At 43.2% G+C, this 18,662-nt stretch overlaps 1 protein-coding gene across 1 annotated transcript in view; it reads left to right on the forward strand.

Annotated features, from left to right (window-relative positions):
• The window catches only part of snx10b (sorting nexin 10b), a 42,219-nt gene extending 29,199 nt beyond the window's left edge, over window positions 1-13,020 (forward strand). The window contains exons 2-5 of the mRNA XM_078535185.1: window positions 1,000-1,045; window positions 9,522-9,608; window positions 10,847-10,947; window positions 12,918-13,020. Of these exons, the coding sequence (XP_078391311.1) occupies window positions 1,016-1,045; window positions 9,522-9,608; window positions 10,847-10,947; window positions 12,918-13,020 (321 nt within the window). The 5' untranslated portion in view covers window positions 1,000-1,015. The remainder of the gene's footprint in view (window positions 1-999; window positions 1,046-9,521; window positions 9,609-10,846; window positions 10,948-12,917) is intronic.
• The last annotated feature ends 5,642 nt before the right edge of the window (window positions 13,021-18,662 follow it).

An 18,662-nucleotide genomic window follows, 5' to 3' on the forward strand; every position in this document is an offset into this window, starting at 1 on the left:
CATAGAGGGATTTGAACCTGAGAATAGGATACTTAATGCAAGCCTAGTGTTCCTATGTGTACATTTTCTATTCATCAGCTCTTGGAATTCCAATAAAAGACTTGCTCAGTTTGTCAAATAATTAATGCTTCATATGCCACTGCAACTGTTGCAGTGAACGAGCACAATTTTGACCTAATCATCTGTTAAAGGTTTTATGCTTTTTTTTTCATTCATTCATGGGATGTGGGTGTTGCTGGCTAGGCCAGCATTTATTGCCCATCCCTAACTGTCCTTGAGAAGGCGGTGGCGAGCTGCCATATTGAACCACTGCAGTCCAGGTGGTGTAGGTACACCCACAGTGCTGTTAGGAAGGGAGTTCCAGGATTTTGACCTAGTGACAGTAAAGGAACAGCAATATATTTCCAAGGTAGGATGGTGAGTGGCTTGGAGGGGAACTTCCAGGTGGTGATGGTCACATGTGTCTGCTGCCCTTGTCCTTCTAGATGGTAGTGGGTTTTGAAGGTGGTGTCTAAGGACAACTGAGTGATCTGCTAGACCATTTCAGAGGGCATTTAAGAGTCAACTGCATTGCTGTGGGTCTAGAGTCACATGTAGGCCAGACCAGGTAAAGACAGCAGGTTTCCTTTCCTAAAGGGCATTAGTGAACCAGATGGGTTTTTATGACAAGCGACAATGGTTTCCTGGTGGTCATTAGACTTTTAATTCCAGATTTTTATTGAATTCAAACTCCTCCATTTGCTGTGGTGGGATTCAAACTTGGGATCCCAGAGCATTACCCTGAGACTCTGGATTACTTGTCCAGTGACAATACTACTACACCACTGCTTCCCCCCTGATCTGAGCTAATGTGAAATCATGGCACTTTAGTAAGGCAACAACTATAACGGCTTTGGTGTAGCCTAGCTAAATATTGAAGTGTTGTGTGCATTTAGTCTTTTTTTATTCTACGTAACATACCCAGGAATTAAAATAATTGTATATGTATTTCCCACCTAGGCTTCCACTTGGAGCAATGGAACAAACAATAAAGGACAAAAGAAAGGTAAGGAGTGTAAATGGCACCAAATTTCTTTATTTTAATGACTTTGAAACCTTGGCAAGTTTGTGGATTTCTTCTAAACTAGAAATTGTATTCGCTGTTTTGTCTATGATAAGAATTCATAGGGATTGTGAAGGTCATTTTGTGATGCCCAATAGGATGAGAGTTGCAGGCAAGGTTCATTTTGACCTCTTCTGGGTGCAAGTACTGAGAGGAATGCTGCATTTAAGGCATGTCAGGGCATCCTCTGTCTTTCTGCACCTTTTGGGTAATGAGTTTTAAATATCTAGCGATAACAGCATTGTCCACGTTCATACTCAATACCCTGTTGGCCACAACAGAAATTGTTGCCCTTTATTGTCTCTGCAAGCAAACAAGAGGAAAAGTTCATTTTTAAAAATTCATTTACAGGATGTGGGTGTCGTTGGCTGGGTCAGCATTTATTGCCTGTCCCTAATTGCCCTTGAGAAGGTGGTGGTGAGCTGCCTTCTTGAACCACTGCAGTCCATGTGGTGTAGGTACACACACAGTGCTGTTAGGAAGGGAGTTCCAGGATTTTGACCCAGCGACAGTGAAGGAATGGCGATATATTTCCAAGTCAGAATGGTGTGTGGCTTGGAGGGGAACTTCAGGTGCGGTATTCCCTTGTGTCTGCTGCCCTTGTCCTTCTAGATGGTAATGGTCGTGGGTTAGAAAGGTGTTGCCTAAAGAGGCTTGGTGAGTTCCTACCGTATATCTTGTAGATGGTACACACTGCTGCTACTGTGCATCAGTGGTGGAAGGAGTAAATGTTGTAGAAGAGGCGCCAATCAAGCGGGCTGTTTTGTCCTAGTTGGTGTCAAATTTCTTGAGAGCCGTTGGAGCTGCAAGTGGAGAGTATTCCATCACACTCTGACTTGCACCTTGTAGATTGTGGACAGGCTTTGGGGAGCCAGGAAGTGAGTTACACGTCAAAGAATTCATAGGCTCTGACCTCCTGTGTAGCCACAGTATTTATATGGCTAGTCCAGCTCAATTTCTGGTCAATGGTAACCCCCAGGATAGTGGGGGATTCAGCAATGGTAATGCCATTGAATGTCAAGGGGCAATGGCTAGATTCTCTCTTGTTGGCGATGGTCATTGTCTGGCATTTGTGTGGCATGACTGTTACTTGCCACTTGTCAGCCCAAGCCTGGATATTGCATTTGGACATGGACTGCTTCGGTATCTGAGGAGTTACAAATGGTGCTGAATGTTGTGCAATCATCGGCGAACATCCCCATTTCTGACTTTATGATGAAAGGAAGATCATTGAAGCAGCTGAAGATGGTTGGGCCTAGGACACTCCCCTGAGGAACTCCTGCAATGATGTCCTGGAACTGAGATGATTGACCTCCAACAACCATAACCATCTTCCTTTGTGCTAGGTATGACTCCAATCAACGGAGAGTTTTCCCCCCTGATTCCCATTGACTCCAGTTTTGCTAGGGCTCCTTGATGCCACGCTCAGTCAAGTGCTGCCTTGATGTCAAGGGCAGCCACACTTGCCTCACCTCTGGAGTTCAGCTCTTTTGTCCATGTTTGAACCAAGGCTGTAATGAGGTTGGGAGCTGAGTGGCCCTGGCGGAACCCAAACTGGTTGTCAATAAGCAGGTTATTGCTAAGCAAGTGACACTTGATAGCACTGTTGCTGACCTCTTCCATCACTTTACTGATGATTCAGAGTAGACTGATGGAGTTGTACTTAACCGGGTTGAATTTGTCCTGTTTTTTGTGTACAGAACATACCTGGGCAATTTTCCACATTGCTAGGTAGACACCAGTGTTGTAGCTGTACTAGAACAGTTTGGCTAGGGGTGCGGCACGTTCTGGAACACAAGTCTTCAGTACCATTGCCGGAATATTGTCAGGGCCCATAGCCTTTGCAGTATCCAATGCCTTCATCCATTTCTTGATATCACGTGGAGTGAATCGAATTGGCTGAAGACTGGCATCTGTAATGCTGGGGACCTCTGGAGGGGGCCAAGTTGGATCATCCACTTGGCACTTCTGACTGAAGATCGTTGTAAATGCTTCAGCCTTATCTTTTGCACTGATGTGCTGGGCTCCTCCATCATTGAGGATGGAGATATTTGTGGAGCCTCCTCCTCCAATGAGTTGTTTAATTATTCACGACTGGATGCAACAGGGCTGCAGAGCTTAGATCTGATCCGTTGCTTGTGGAATCACTTAGCTCTGTCTGTTGCTTATTGCTTATGCTGTTTGGCATGCAAGTAATCCTGTGTTATAGCTTCGCCAGGTTTAAACCTCATTTTTAGTTATGCCTGGTGCTGCTTCTGGCATGCCCTCCTGCACTCTTCATTGAACCCCCTGGCTTGGTGGTAATGGTAGAATGGGGGATATGTCAGGCCATGAGGTGACAGATTGTGGTTGAGTACAATTCTGCTGCTGCCCATAGCACCTCATGAATGCCCAGTTTTGAGTTGCTAGATATGTTTGAAATCTATCCCATTTACCAAAGTGGCAGTGCCACACAACGTAATAGAGGGTATCGTTAATGTGAAGACGGGACTTCGTCTCCACAAGGACTGTGTGGTGATCATTCCTACCGATGCTGTCATGGACAGATGCATCTGCGACGGGCAGGTTGGTGAAAATGAGGTCGAGTATGTTTTCCTTCTTGTTGGTTCCCTCACCACCTGCTGCAGACACGGTCTAGCAGTTATGTCCTTTAAGACTTGCCAGCTCGGTCTGTGATGGTGCTACTGAGCCGCTCTTGGTGATGGACATTGAAGTACCCCACCCAGAGTACATTCTGCGTCCTTGCCACCTTCAGTGTTTCCTGCAAGTGGTGTTCAACATGGAGGAGCACTGATTCATCAGCTGAGGGGGGAGGGTAGTATGTGGTAATCAGCAGGAGGTTTCCTTGCCCATGTTTTACCTGATGCCATGACTCTTCATGGGATCCGGAGTTGAGGACTCCCAGGGCAACTCCCTCCTGACTGTATACCACTGTGCCTCCACCTCTGCTGGGTCTGTCCTACTGGTGGGGCAGTATATACCCAGGGATGGTGATGATGGTGTCTGGGACAATGACTGTAAGGTATTATTCCATGAGTGTGACTGTCAGGCTGTTGCTTGACTAGTCTGTGAGGCAACTCTCCTAATTTTGGCATGAGCCCCCAGATGTTAGTAAGGAGGACTTTGCAAGGACAACAGATCTGAGTTTGCTGTTGTCATTTCCAGTGTTTAGGTCAATGCCGGGTGGCCGGTCCGGTTTCATTCCTTTTTATTGATTTTTTTAGCGGTTGGGTACAACTGAGTGGCTTGCTGGGCTATTTCAGTGGACATTTAAGAGTCAACCAGATTGCTGTGAATCTGGAGTCACCTGTATGCCAGACTAGGTCAGGATGGCAAACTTCCTTCTCTAATGGACATTAATTGTTCAATGGCAGAATTTATGTATAATGGCTAGTTGGCCAAATTTGAGAAGGTGCTTTGCACCAGGTGGGTTTTCCTAGCCATTTGAAAGTTTGTTTTGGTGGTCATGCCACATGGGTTCTCCATTCTCCACCTCCTTTGGCTGGGCCAGAGCAAGACAAGTTAATATTCAATAAATTATTGGTCAGGAAGAACCTTCTCACTGACAGACAAAGATCCAGAGGTTTTGCTGGCTGAGTCCTGCTTTGTTCAATTGTAGAAACCATGAAGCTGAATGTTCACAATCCTGGCCCCTGTCTCCGCCCGCCCCCCACAGCCCAAAAACACAAAAGGATCGAAGGGACACCTGAAAATACTGGTGCCAGCCGGCATGTCAGTTTTGAGGTGCAGACCCCAGCACTGGAAATGGGAAGCAGCGCAGGGTGGGACGGGAATTCCACTCTCATCCCCCATTAGACTTTCTCAGAATGAGTTTTTTTCCCCAACTTTTGGAAGGGGAAGGGGCTTTAGAAGTTGTCAGTTTCGGAACATCCAAAATTGGAGGCATTGGCCCTAGGGGATAAGGAAAATCCCTTGAAGAGATGGCTACTCATCCCTCTATAAGAGCCCCAGACAGAAGCACACATGATACAGCCAGCCAATGTGATCGCCTCAGCTGAACAACCATTCTGCAGGTTATTGGGCTTCTAAAGATGTGATTTTGCTGCTTGGACCAATCGGGTGGTGGCCTCAATATCCTCTTGTTAAAGGTCTTGGTCATTGTGGTTGTCTACTGCACTCCCCACAACATGGCTGTCCAGAGGTGTGGACCTTAAGGATGCTGAGGCCCTGGAAAGTCACAGCTTATTAGGGGAGGAGCGGAGGTAAGAGAGGAGGAGATGGAAGAAGATGACGCTGGACAGAAAGGTGCCCCTGCTGCACAACGAAGAGGACCTTCTTCCTCTCCCTCATGGCCTCCTGCATTAGATCCAGGTCAGTATCAATGAAGCAAGGGTCTGTCCTTTCCTGGGTGCCAGGCCTTAGGCTCTCCTGCGACATCTGGTGAAGAGGGGAAGGCTTTGGCACAAATTGCAGGTGTCTCTCTCACCAGCAGCCTTTGAAATGCATGCCTGGTCTGTCTAAGTAAGTCCCGCACTTCATCTGACCTGCCTCTGTTCCTGCCCCCACTAGCTCAAAGTGGACAGAAAATGGCTTTCCATGTCAGTTAAAAGCTCATGCTATGAAAATCTAAACTTTAATCAGATTCCCACTTCAGGTAGGTTTCCGAATCAAAAAGAGACCTGGCTCCTGTTTTCTATCTGTGTGGCAAATATTCAGCCCAGGGTGACTTGATAAATGTGGAACAGTTATTTTGTTATGTTATCTCTAAGGTTGATCTTGAAGATTCCCTGTTCAGCTGTCAATATATAGAGGTCTTACCACAATTGGAAATAATTTTACATTTTGCCTTTTTTACATTTTTTTTGCCAAATTTGCCTCAGTTTCTCAAAACTTGGGTCTGGAATTTCCTTGGCATTGCTCCCATTCCATCATTTTAGGCTTAAGTAGCTCAGAGCAACACCAGTCGGGGACAGACCATATATATCTGAGAATGCTAAGTGACAGTAGGGACAAAACCTATGAAGTCTTGATCAACTCCGTGAGGGAGTTGGTAAATACTGGAAAAATCCAACCGGACTGAAAATGGCCAGTATTCTACCTGTTTCGAAGAAAAGTGGTAAAATGGCACATGAATCACAAAACGTTAGTACGCAGGTTTGGCAAGTGATTAGGAAGGCAAATAGAATGTTGGCATTTATTGCAAGGGGAATGGAATATAAAAGTAGGGAAGTTTTGCTGCAGTTGTACAGGGCCTTGGTGAGACACATCTGTAATACTGTGCGCAGTTTTGGTCTCTTTATTTGAAAAATGATATAATCGTGTTAAAAGCAGTTCAGAGAAGGTTCACTGGACTCATTCCTGGAATGATGGACTTACCTTATGAAGAAAGGTTGAACAGATTGGACCTATGCCCACTGAAGTTTAGAAGCATGAAAGGTGTGTGTGGATTTTAAAAGGCATTTGATCAGTGCCACACAACAGACTGGAGCAAAATTCTAGCTTATGGAATAAAAGGGAGAGTAGGCAATAAGTGCAAAGAAATTGGCTGAATGACAGGAAACCAACAGTAGTGATAAATGGCTGTTTTCCAGATTCGAGAAAGGCCTGCAGGGGAGTTCCCCAGGGGTCAGTTTTGGGACCCTTGCTCTTCCTGATATATATTAATGACCGAGACTATGGTGTGCAGGCCATGATTCAAAATTTACAGATGATACGATGATTGGAAATATTGTCAACTGTGATGAGGATAGTCTTGAACTTCAAAGGGACATAGATATGTTGGTGGATTGGGCAGACAAGTGGCAGATGAGGTTCAGTGCAGAGAAGTGTGAGGTGATTCATTTTGGCAGGAAGAATATGAACAGACAGTCTAAAATAACAGGAGAAACTCTAAAGGAGGCGCAGGAACAGAGGGACCTCTGTGTAAATGTACATAAGTCATTGAAGATGGCAGGGCATGTTGAGAGAACCGTTAATAAAGCACATAGTATCTTAGGCTTTATTAACAGGGACATTGAGTACAAGAGTAAGGAGGTCATGTTGAATTTGTATAAGACACTGTTTAGGCCTCATTTGGAGTACTACGTTCAGTTCTGGGCATCATGCTTGAGGAAGGATGTGAAGGCATTGGGGAGAGTACAGAGGAGATTCATAAGAATGATTCCAGGGATAAAGAACTGTAGCTATGAGGATAGATTGGAGAGGTTGGGACTGTTTTCCTTGGAGAAAAGGAGGCTGAGAGGAGATTTGATAGATGTATTCAAGATCATAAGGAATATGAACAGGATAAATAGTGAGTAACTGTTCGCACTCGAGAGAACATCAAGAACTAGAGGGCACAGATTCAAAATAATTGACAAAAGGAGTAAATGTGAATTGAGGAAGAATTTTTTCATCCAGAGTGTGGTTGGAGTCTGGAACAAACTTCCTTAGAGGGTGGTAGAGGCATGAGGGTCATGACCTCTTTCTGTGCTGTAACTTTTCTATGGTTCTATCACAGCTGATCTGGTGTGGTCTCAACTCCACTTTGCTATCTGCCCCCCATAACCCTTGACTCCCTTATCTGTCAAAAATCTGTCTAACTCTGCCTTGAATAAATTCAATGACCAAGCCTCCACTGCTTTCTTGCTCCACTGCTTTCTGGTGAAGAGAATTCCACATACTAATGACCCTCAGAGAAAAACATTTCTCCTCATCTCCATCTTAAACAGTAAACATCCTATTCTTAAACTCTGTCCCCTGGTTCTAGTCTCTTCCACAGTGGAAACATCCTCCCAGTATCTTCCCTTTCAAAAGGAATGAGTCGTGAGAACCTTCTCTGAACTGCTTCTAACACAATTATGTCATTTTTCGAATAATGAGACCAATACTGTACACAGTACTCCAGATGTCTCACCAATGCCCTGTACAGTGCAGAACATGGCGGATTAGGCTGAAGGGGCTGAAAGGACCTAGGAGCAGGAGTAGATCAGTGTTCCTAAAACACAGATGACTGTAAACCCATTATTTTTACATTGATAACTACCTCCCAAAATTAGTTGATTGCAAATAACCCTTTAATATACAGCTACTCCTATAAATGGAAGCCATCATACTTTTGCAAGGAACAAATTTTGCCTCACTAAATTTCTTGACTTTTTTGAGGGTCTTAAATCAAGTGGATGTTACAAAGCCCCGTTGGATTACTTGGCCTTTGATAAAGTTCCATGTGAAAAGCTGCTACATAAGCATAAGGCTGGGTGTCCTGCACCAAACTTGCAGGTGGATAAAGAATTGGTTGAAAGAGAGAAAGCAACAGGTATTAGGCAGCTAACATTGAGGCTTCACTCTATAAACTGCTAACCTGTTGTGATTAAAATTGCATGTGTAAATATAAATGGAGAGTTACATCTTCTTTCTTGTCCTCTCTGTTCTCCCCTGCCACACCCTGGGTGGGAGTCAGGGGGTGGGGGGACATGGTGGGCGAATGGAACTGAGATTTTTTATTTCAGTTTAGTCTCAAAATTAGATTTTTATTTTTCAGGACTATTTACTTTCTCTTGTGCTTAACCTGACTTGACTCGATACTTAAGGGGAAGTAGTAATTTCACAAGCTTGTTAAATAAATCATTAGCTTTCCAGTATACCACTACTGGAAATTATTACTTTGTTTTAAGGGCAGCATGGAAATCAGATGTGATGGATTGTATAAATGAATAAACTGACTGATTTAAAAGATCAGGTCACTTGGACAAGGTGCCAAAGGGTTGTTGCTGGTGAAATTATACTCCAGCGCTAAGGTGGGTAAGAGGAAGGAATGAGTGGAAAAACCAATTCCCTGGTGTCTCAAGACCTTATTCTGAACATTGTGGGTCTATGCATGCAGCCTTTTATTTTCCACATCTACTTGCTATTCTTTTAAGCTTTTAATTTGAATTAACTTGTCAGCCAAACTGTGATCGTGGCAATATTTGCTTTCAAATTTCACCTTTTTATTTTTTGGGCGACCTTGGCAAGGCAGTATTTATTTTACATTCCTGAGGGCATTGAGCCCCCCACGTAGGGATGGCAGGTCTTTTTCTGAAAGGACACTGGTGAACTAGTTGAGCCTTCTGACCATTTTATCTGATGCTAACCCATAAATTACCAGATCTGTAGAATTCAGTTTCATAACTTGGGATTTAAACTCAATCCAGAATCATTACCATTAGTTCACTGTACCCTGCTTCACTTCACAGAGTGAAAAATGTATACATTATTGGTAGTTTCTTTTGCCTGGAAGTTCCATTTAAAAATGAATAACTTGTGAAACTGCTAACCGTTATGTTGCAAGGAATTTCCATTATGACTCAATAATCTAAGTTCTGCGATGCTGTCACATGTTCTAGATACTTATATAAAAGCACTACATTGAATACGAGCTTTCACGTACATTGGTATGAAGTGGTCATTTCTAATCTTCTCTACTATGCCAAATCAGGAATTCATCAGTGTGTGGGTGCGAGATCCAAGAATCAAGAAAGAAGATTCATGGCACTCCTATGTAGATTATGAAATTTGTGTTCATGTAAGTGCATTATTTTTAGTAATATACATTTCTGGAAATAACAATTTTAGGAAGGTTTTAGCTAAAAGATTAAACATTTTTAATTCCAGTGCTTAAATAGCATGATTGCTTCAAAATTACTTGTAACACAATTAACTGTTTCAGTGTAAATGTGCAGTTCAACTGCTACTTATTAATGTTCATTTCAAATTGACAATCTGACCTCCAAGCATGTCAGGAGATGTGAGACCACCACATGAAGTTTAGACTGACGCAAAGTTATGTTTTTTTTTAAAAAAAAAAAATCCCAAATTATCCACTGGCCCACTCGGGGATTTTAGAAACGTGTTTTTAATTTTTTTCAGATCCTGAGAAAGTAAGTGTTACTGCTCTTTCTCTTGTGTTTTTTTTTTAAATAGTTATTCGGGGAGAAGATCTTTATATGTACATTTAATCTCATGCAGAGATCCTTTTTGATGCTGTATGCCTAAGGGATGCAATATTGCACTCCTAGCAACTGATGTTCATTTTATGAACACCTGCTATCACAATGTACTTCATTTTTTTCACTTGTTCTTTGATTTAAACAGTTTCTTAGTTATCTGTTGCATGAACCTATTTCCAAAGTTGTCTGCCCCAAAATTGGTCATTAATCTTCCCCTTGTCACTGTGTGCTTAGTAATATAAACTTTGAAATCAGAAACTTTTTACCTTACATTAGAAACGGGAGTCAGACAAAATAATCCACTAATTTTTCTAAGGTGCTAACGCATAGTGATCATCGGGGATCTTTCCTCGTTTTAATGTGGCACGTGTTCTATTTTAACATTGCTCCCATTTTTCTTTTTAGTTTTTGAAAACTTGAGCTTTTACCCTGGCCAGAAAGGGAAGTGCACTCTGCAATACATAACTCTCTAGAGCTTCACAGAAAAACAAGACTTCAAAAATAAATTTTAACCCACAAACACTTCTTTCCATCTTTAGAATAAAGTAGATGTTTCTCTTGCTGTCAACATGTGTTCCTGGACTCACATGTTAACAGCTTTGAATCACCAGAGCTACTGACAGTTTATAAAAGACATTTATTTTTAGGCATGTGTAAACCTAGTAGTATAAAATGATTAAGATACCAATTCCATTGATATTTCAACAACTAAATGTTCAATCTTCAGTCACAATTTCCTGCTTTTTACTTTTGGAATGTAGAAATCTCTTACTTCACTTCTCGATGCATTTTTTTTTAACTTTGTCCCTTGCAGACTAATAGTATGTGTTTCACAAAGAAGACTTCCTGTGTGCGAAGACGTTACAGAGAATTTGCTTGGCTCAGGCAGCGACTTCAAGACAATGCTGTATTGATGTACGGTTTTATTTTTGTTTCTATTTTTAAAACCATTCTGTGTTGCACAGTATTTGACCTCAGGGCAGGAAGGAGACTTGTCAAAATAATAATGCAGCTTTTAATTGGATGTCCTAATATGTAACACAAAAACATACCTTGGTACATTTTCACTGTCTTTGTGGTAAAGTGCCCAGCCATTGCTTGGCATTGCTCAATCTCTGGCAGTTATGGGAAACAGTAGAAAATTGTTGTCCCTGCATGTTAGTAGAAATATGCTGGGCTTGATGTTTAAAGTTAAACAGCCTGGAATTTATTGCACAGAATGTACAACAGAAACGGGCCATTCGGCCCAACTGCTCTATGTGCTTCTGTTCCATGTGAGCCGCCACCCATTTTATTTCATCTAATCCTTTTATTTCTTTCTCCCTCGTGTTTATCTAGTTTTCCCCTTAAATGCATCTATGATTTCCCTCAACTTCTTATAATGAATTCCACATTCTAACTACCTGGGTAAAGGGATTTCTCCTGAATTCCCTGTTGAGTTGATTAGTGACTACTCTTTTTTATGGTTTTTTTTGCACACTTTTATTAAAAGTCAAAATTACCTAGCCTGTCTCTCTATTTAATAACGGAAAAACTTGAATTTTAGTCACGTTCTCTTCTTTTCAATTACCCAGCTTTGAATTTGCACTGTTTGGCAGTGATATTTTGACTAACTTGCTCTGTAATAAAACTTAGCACTAGAAATGTTTTGCTTGAACCAAGGGTAGGAGAAACCGAGGAGCATTGCTTTTAAAACCATGGCATGTTCCGTTTGCTATGCTTCATGGAGAAAATAAACATTTTTAAAAATCTTTCTGAAGCCCCACATGTGTCCTTGAATTTAGCAAATCTCATCCATTGGGCAGAATTTTATGCCTCGTCCCGCCGGCAAGATTTTCCGGTTCCACCGAAGTCAATGGGCTTTTGAACGGCTCGCCGCATTTTATGATCCTGCCCCCCGCTGCAACTGGATTGTAAAATTCCGCCCATTGTCTGTGAGGGTGACCCAAGTATAGACAGAAATTGAGTCAGGCTCCTGACCTGCAATGTACCTCCAACCTTTTTCGGTTTTTGATTCCGATTTCCAGCATCTAAAGTTTTGCCTTGAGTGATAGACAAAAATTAGTTAGAATGGCACATCGTGGGCATACTCTGAAAAATTTCCTTGGCTTGTGTCCCAGTATGTTGACTCTTTGAAACGAATCTGATACAGCCTCCATTATCAAAAGTAAGTCCATAAATGCATGGGAGTGATGGAAAAACTGGTCAACATTTATAGTATTATGACTTAAAGCCATCACCTCTTTGTTAGCTGTTTTGAAAAGTGCCATAATAGTCTGCCACCCTCACGTGTACATACACAGTCAATGTGGATGCTTAGATCAATGTTTTAATTCCATCTACTTTTTTTTTTCTCTTTCTATCCTGCATGCCCCCAGCCCTGTCCTTCACACATGTTTGAGTTAACAAGACTGACTCCCAATGTTATACTGGCTGAGATTGACTAATTTGAGACAGGGACCTTTCTGATTAAATCTTACTCAGTGTAGCACCACCAATTAACTGCTGCATTGCACTTTGCATTTTTCCACTGAGCCATCAGGTAGAATTGGAGCTTACTGGGGATAAAAGAAAATAGTTAAAGCACAAGACTTTTTTTTACTGTTATATATCAGTTAATTGACAAATGAGCAGTATAGAATATTCTGGTCTTCAGTTCTGATAGCTTTACCATCGCTGCATAATATATAAGTTATTTGCATTAAACCCTTCCTGTTGCATTCTGTGGCTTTTAGAGTAACATTGCATACTTTTTTTTGAGATTGATTGACTTAGCATGTCCCAGTTTTTACCACTGATTGCACAAACTGAACATTTTGTAATATAATGTTGATGACCAGCTGATCTGAGCATTGAAATCTCATTGTCATTATTCTCTTTTATAGAAGTTTACCAGAGTTCCCTCCTAAAAGCCCTTTTTTTAGTGCCAATAATGCCCAACATGTTGAGCAGCGCCGTCAAGGCCTCCAAGAATTTCTAGAGAAGTAAGTACCTGCTGCATTGGCTTAATTTTTATTTACAGAATTTGTCACAGCAAGTGAGCCTAATCATCTTTTATGCAAGACAATACATGAACTGAACCTTTTTATAGCAACCAGTTTCCACTTAAATTGACATACAAGTGCAATCCTTGCCCTTCTCAGCATGTCTGATAAAATTTCAACATTTAAAAAAATTTTTCATGGAATGTGAGCATCGCTGTAAAAGCTAGAATGTGTTACTCATCCCTAGTTGCCTTGAGGAGGTGGTGGTGAGCTGCCTTCTTGAATTGCTACAGTCCATGTGGTGTAGGTACACCCACAATGCCATTGGGGCGGGAGGTCCAGGATTTTTACCCAGCAACAGTGAAGGAACAGCGACATAGTTCCAAGTTATGATGGTGTGTGTGGCTTGGGGGGAACCTTGCATTTAATGGTGTTCCCAAGCATCTGCTGCCCTTGTCCTTATAGGTGGTAGAGGTCATGGGTTTGGGAGGTGCTGCTGAAGAAGCTTTGGCGAGTTGCTACAGTGCATCTTGTAAATGGTGCACACTGCTGTCACTATATGCCAGTGATGGAGGGAGTGAATGTTTAAGTTGCATAGGGTGGCAATCAAGTGGGCTGATTTTCAACCACCCCCCCACTCCGGGATGATGTCGAGTTTCTTGTGTTGTGAGAGCTGCACTCATCCAGGCAAGTGGAGAGTCTTCCATCATACTCCTGACTTGTGCCTTGTAGATGGTGGACAAGGATTTAGGGAGTCAGGAGGTGAATTACTCGAGGCACAATTCCCAGCCCCTGACCTGCTCTTGTAGCCACAGTATATGGCTGGTCCAATTCACTGGTCACTGGAAAGTAATGCCACTGAATATCAAGGGGAGGTGGTTAGATTCTCTCTTGTTGAAGATGGTCATTGCCTGGCATTTGTGAGGCACAAATGTTACTTGCCATGTAGCAGCCCAAGCTTGAAAGTTGTATATGTCTTGTTGCTTATGGACATGGACTGCTTTAGTATCTGAGGAGTTAGGAATGCAACTGAACACTATGCAGTCATCTCACCTCTGACCTTGTGATGAAGGAAAGGTCATTGATGAAGCAGCTGAAGATGGTTGAACTTAGGGCACTACCCTGAGGAACTCCTGCAGTGATGTTCTGGGGCTGAGCATTGGTGAGCAGGCTGTTGCTGAATATGTGCAGCTTGAGTACCTGGTCCAGACCATCTTGGTGGAAATAGCATATTATAGTGTAAAGTGTTCCCACAACCAACAGTTCAAATCAAAGCTCTGCAGTCCTGCCACATCCAGTCATGAATGGTGATGCATGGTCAATTAAACAAGTAATGGAGGCAGAAGGACCCACAATCTTCCCCATCCTCAATGAGGGAGCCCAACACTGAGTGCAAAAGACAAGGTTGAAGCTTTTTCAACTATCATCAGCCAGAAGTGCCAAGTGGATGATCCATCTTGGCCTCCTTCTGAGGCTCCCACATTCACAGATGCCAGTCTTTAGCCAATTTGATTCACTCCATGTGATATCAAGAAACAGCTGAAGGCACTGGATACTGCAAAGGATACGGTCACAAGACTTGTGCTCCAAAATTAGCTGTGCCCCTCGCCAAGCTGTTCCAGAACAGCTACAACACTGGCATCTACCTGGCAATGTGCAAAATTGCCCAGGTATATCCTGTACACACAAAGCTGGACAAATCCAGTGTGTCCAATTACCGCCCCATTAAACTACTCTACTCTCAATCATCAGAAAAGTGATGGAAGTTGTGGTCTACTGTGCCTTCAAGTGGCACTTACGCAGCAATAACCTGCTCACTGATGTTCAGTTTGGGTTCCACAAGTGCTACTTGGCTCCTGACCTCATTACAGACTTGGTCCAAACATGAACAAAAAGAGGTGAGGTGAGAGTGACTGCCCTTGACATCAAGGCTGCATTTGACTGGTTGTGGCATCAAGGAGCCCTGGTAAAACTGGAGTCCATGGGAATCTGGGGAGAAAACTCCACTGGTTGGAGTCATACCTAGCACAAAGGAAGATGGTTGTGGTTGTTGGAGATCAATCACCTCAGTCTCAGGACATCACTGCAGGAGTTCCTCAGGGTAGTGTCCTAGGCCCAACCATCTTCAGCTGCTTCATCAATGACCTTCCTTCAATCATAAGGTCAGAAGTGGGGATGTTTGCTGATGATTGCACAATGTTCAGCACCATTTGCGACGATTCAGATGCTGAAACAGTCCGTTTCCATATGCGGCAAGACCTGGACAATATTCGGGCTTGGGTTGACAAGTGGCAAGTAACATTCACACCACACAAGTGCCAGGAATGACCATCACCAACAAGAGAAAATCTAGACATCTCCCTTGGCATTCAGTGGCATTACCATCACTGAATCCCCCACTATCAACATTCTGAGGGGGTTACCATTGACTAGAAACTGAACTGGACCAGCCATATAACTACTGTGGCTACAAGCAGCTCTGAGACTGGGAGTTCTGTGGCGAGTAACTCGCCTCCTAACTCCTCAAAGCTATCTGCAAGGCACAAAACAGGAGTGTGATAGAATACTCTCCACTTGCCTAGAATGATGCACTCCAAGAACACTGAAGAAGCTTGATACTATCCAGAATAAAGCAGTCTGCTTGACTGGCACCCTATCCACTACCTTCAACATTCACTCCCTCCACCGCCGATGCACAGTGGCAGCAGTGTGTACCGATACAAGGTGCACTGCAGCAACTCAGCAAGCCTCCTTCAACAGCACCTTCTAAACCTGCGACCTCTACCACCTAGAATGACAAGGGCAACAGATCTGCAAGTTCACCTCCAAGCCACACAATATCCTGACTTGGAAATATATCACCATTCAAATCTTCATTGTCGTTGGGTCAAAATCCTGGATTCCCTCCCTAACAGCACTGTGGATGTACCTGCACCGGATGGACTGCAGACGTTCAAGAAGATGGTTCACTACTACCTTCTCGAGGGAAATTAGGGATGGGCAATAAATACTGGCCTTACCAGCAATGTTCACATCGCCCTGAAAATAATTTTTACAAATGCATGTAGTCCTGTGTTGCAGCCTCACCAGGTTGGCATCTTATTTTTAGGTATAAGCTGCTCCTGGCATGTTCTCCTACACTCCTCATTGAACAAGGGTTGGTCCCCGGGCGTGATAATGGCAGAGTGAGGGATATACCGAGCAATGAGGTTACAGATTATTGTTTAATACAATTCCACTGCTAATTGGGCATCCCCGAAGAGCTGTAGGCAGTTTTGAGCTGCTAGCTCTGTTCTAAATTTATCCCATTTAGCACCGGGATGGTGCCACACAACATGATGGAGGGTGTTGTGTTCTCAGTATGTAGTTGGACCCTGTCTCCATAGGACTGTGCAGTGGTCACTCCAACCAATACTGTCGAGGTCAGATGCATCTGCGACAGGTAGATTGGTGAGGATAGTATGATAGTTTGGTCATGGTACTGAAATTTTTTATTCCGGATTTATTTATTTAATTAATTAATATAGTGTTTACACCTGATGATATTTCCTTTCTGTCTTTGTCTTTCTCCAAGCTTTTTGTTTCTATATTAGAATTAGCTTTCACAGAATGCTTTGACTTGTTACCCTATGTAGCATTGTTGCCCAATTTCTGGGCATCTTTGCTGTTAACTATTTGGATGTCAACAGCAATTTATATAGTACCTTTATAAAATGTCCCAAGGCGCTTCACAGAAGCTTTATGAAGCAAACTTTGAGCCCTAGCCATATAAAGCGATATTGTGGCAGATGGTCAAAAGCATGGTCAAAGAGGTAGGTTTTGAGGTGCGCCTCAAATGAGGAATGAGAGGTGGAAAGGTTTATTGAGGGATCTCCAGATCTCAGGGTGTAGGCAGCTGAAGACTGATGGTGGAACATTTAAAATTGGAAATGCTCGAGTGTAGAGATCTTGAAGATTTGTCTGGCTGGAGGGGATTAGAGAAAAAGGACAGGGTGAGGCCATGGAGGGACTTGAAAACAAGGGTGAGAATTTTAAATTGAGGCATTGCTCGACTGGAAGCCAATGTAAGTCCTTGAGCACGGGGTGATAGGTGAATGAACCTGGCATAAATAAGGACACGGGCAGCAGAGATTTGCTTGATCTCGAGCTTACAGAGGGTTGAATGTGGGAGGGCAGACAAGGGTTCATTGGAATAGCCAAGAATGGAGGTAACAAAGAAATGGATGAGGTTTCAGCGGAAAATGAGCTGAGCTGGGGGTGGGGTGGAGTCAGGCAATGTTACAGAGATGGAAATAAGCAATTTTTGTGATGGCGCAGAAGCTCATCTCGATCAAATATGGCACCAAGGTTGTAACAGTCTGGCTCAGCCTCAAACCATTGCCAGGGAGAGGATTGGATTCAGTGGCTAGGGAATGGACTTTGTAGTGTGGACTGAAGGCAATGGTTTTGGTCTTCCCAATGTTCAGTCGGGGGAAATTTCTGTTCATGCAGTACTAGATGTCAGATAAGCGTTCTTATAATTTACAGACAGTGGAGGAGTTGAGAGGTGGTGGTATGGTAGAACTGGCTTTTGTCAGTGTACATGTGAAAACTAATGATTTCGCTGAGGGGCAACATATAGATGAGAAATAGGAGGAGGCCAAGATAGATTCTTAGGGGCCCCCAGAGGTAATGGTGCAGGAGAGGCTGTTGCAGATTATATCTAGCTAAGCTTGGGTGAGAAATGGGACCAGGCGAGAGCACACCCGCCCAGCTGGATGGCAGTGGAGAGGCATTGGAGGAAGATGGTGTGCTTAGTCATGTCAAAGGCTGAGGATGGGTCGAGAAGGAGGAGAGGGATAGTTTACCTTTGACACAGTCACATAGGATGTTATTTCTGACTTTCACAAGAGCCGTTCTGGTACTTTGGCCGGGGCGAAACCTTATTGGAGGGATTCCAACATTGAGTTTTGGGAGAGATGGGCTTGATGGGAAGCAACAACACATTTGAAAACTTTGGAGAGGAAAGGGAGGGTGGAGATGGGACAGTATTTTGCAAGGATGGTGGGCTCAAATTGGTTTTTTTGAGAGAGAGCTAGCTGAGAAGAGGGTCCAAGGAAAACAGGCCTGCGAATCTTCTTAGCCCACTGTCTTCCTTGGCGGTAAATGCAGCAGAGACTGCCATGCCTGAGTGGGGCTCCTGAGTCACACGAGGCAATGCTGAACAGAGTTGACCACCACAGTCTTATGAGATAGAAGGCTGCTACTGAGTAAAGGAGAGAGGGACAGTATTTGAAGAGAGAGATGCGCTAACGATGTCAGATAACATGGGGATCATGAAGGGAAGTTGAGTGATCAGCAGTTTAGTTGAGATTAGGGTAGAATCATACCAGCCATGTGCAATCATTTATGATGATGTGCAGTTGATCTAGATTTTGATGCTGCTGGGACTGAGCTTACTCCACAAACGAGGTGCAGTTGAAATACTCGATCCTGAAGGTTAAACTGTAAATAAGATGTGGGCTGATGACCTCCTTATCCTAGAATATCAATTTCTTCTTGCTCCCCGCCCAACTCACATCTGAATAAATGACTTGCAACTAACATGCAAATAGACATAGTTTAAAATGATTACTGGAACAGTTGTGCATTTGTTTGGAAACTCAG

The sequence above is a fragment of the Cetorhinus maximus genome, chromosome 3 (assembly GCF_964194155.1).
Source record: "Cetorhinus maximus chromosome 3, sCetMax3.hap1.1, whole genome shotgun sequence".
In the NCBI taxonomy this organism is placed as follows: Eukaryota; Metazoa; Chordata; class Chondrichthyes; order Lamniformes; family Cetorhinidae; genus Cetorhinus; species Cetorhinus maximus.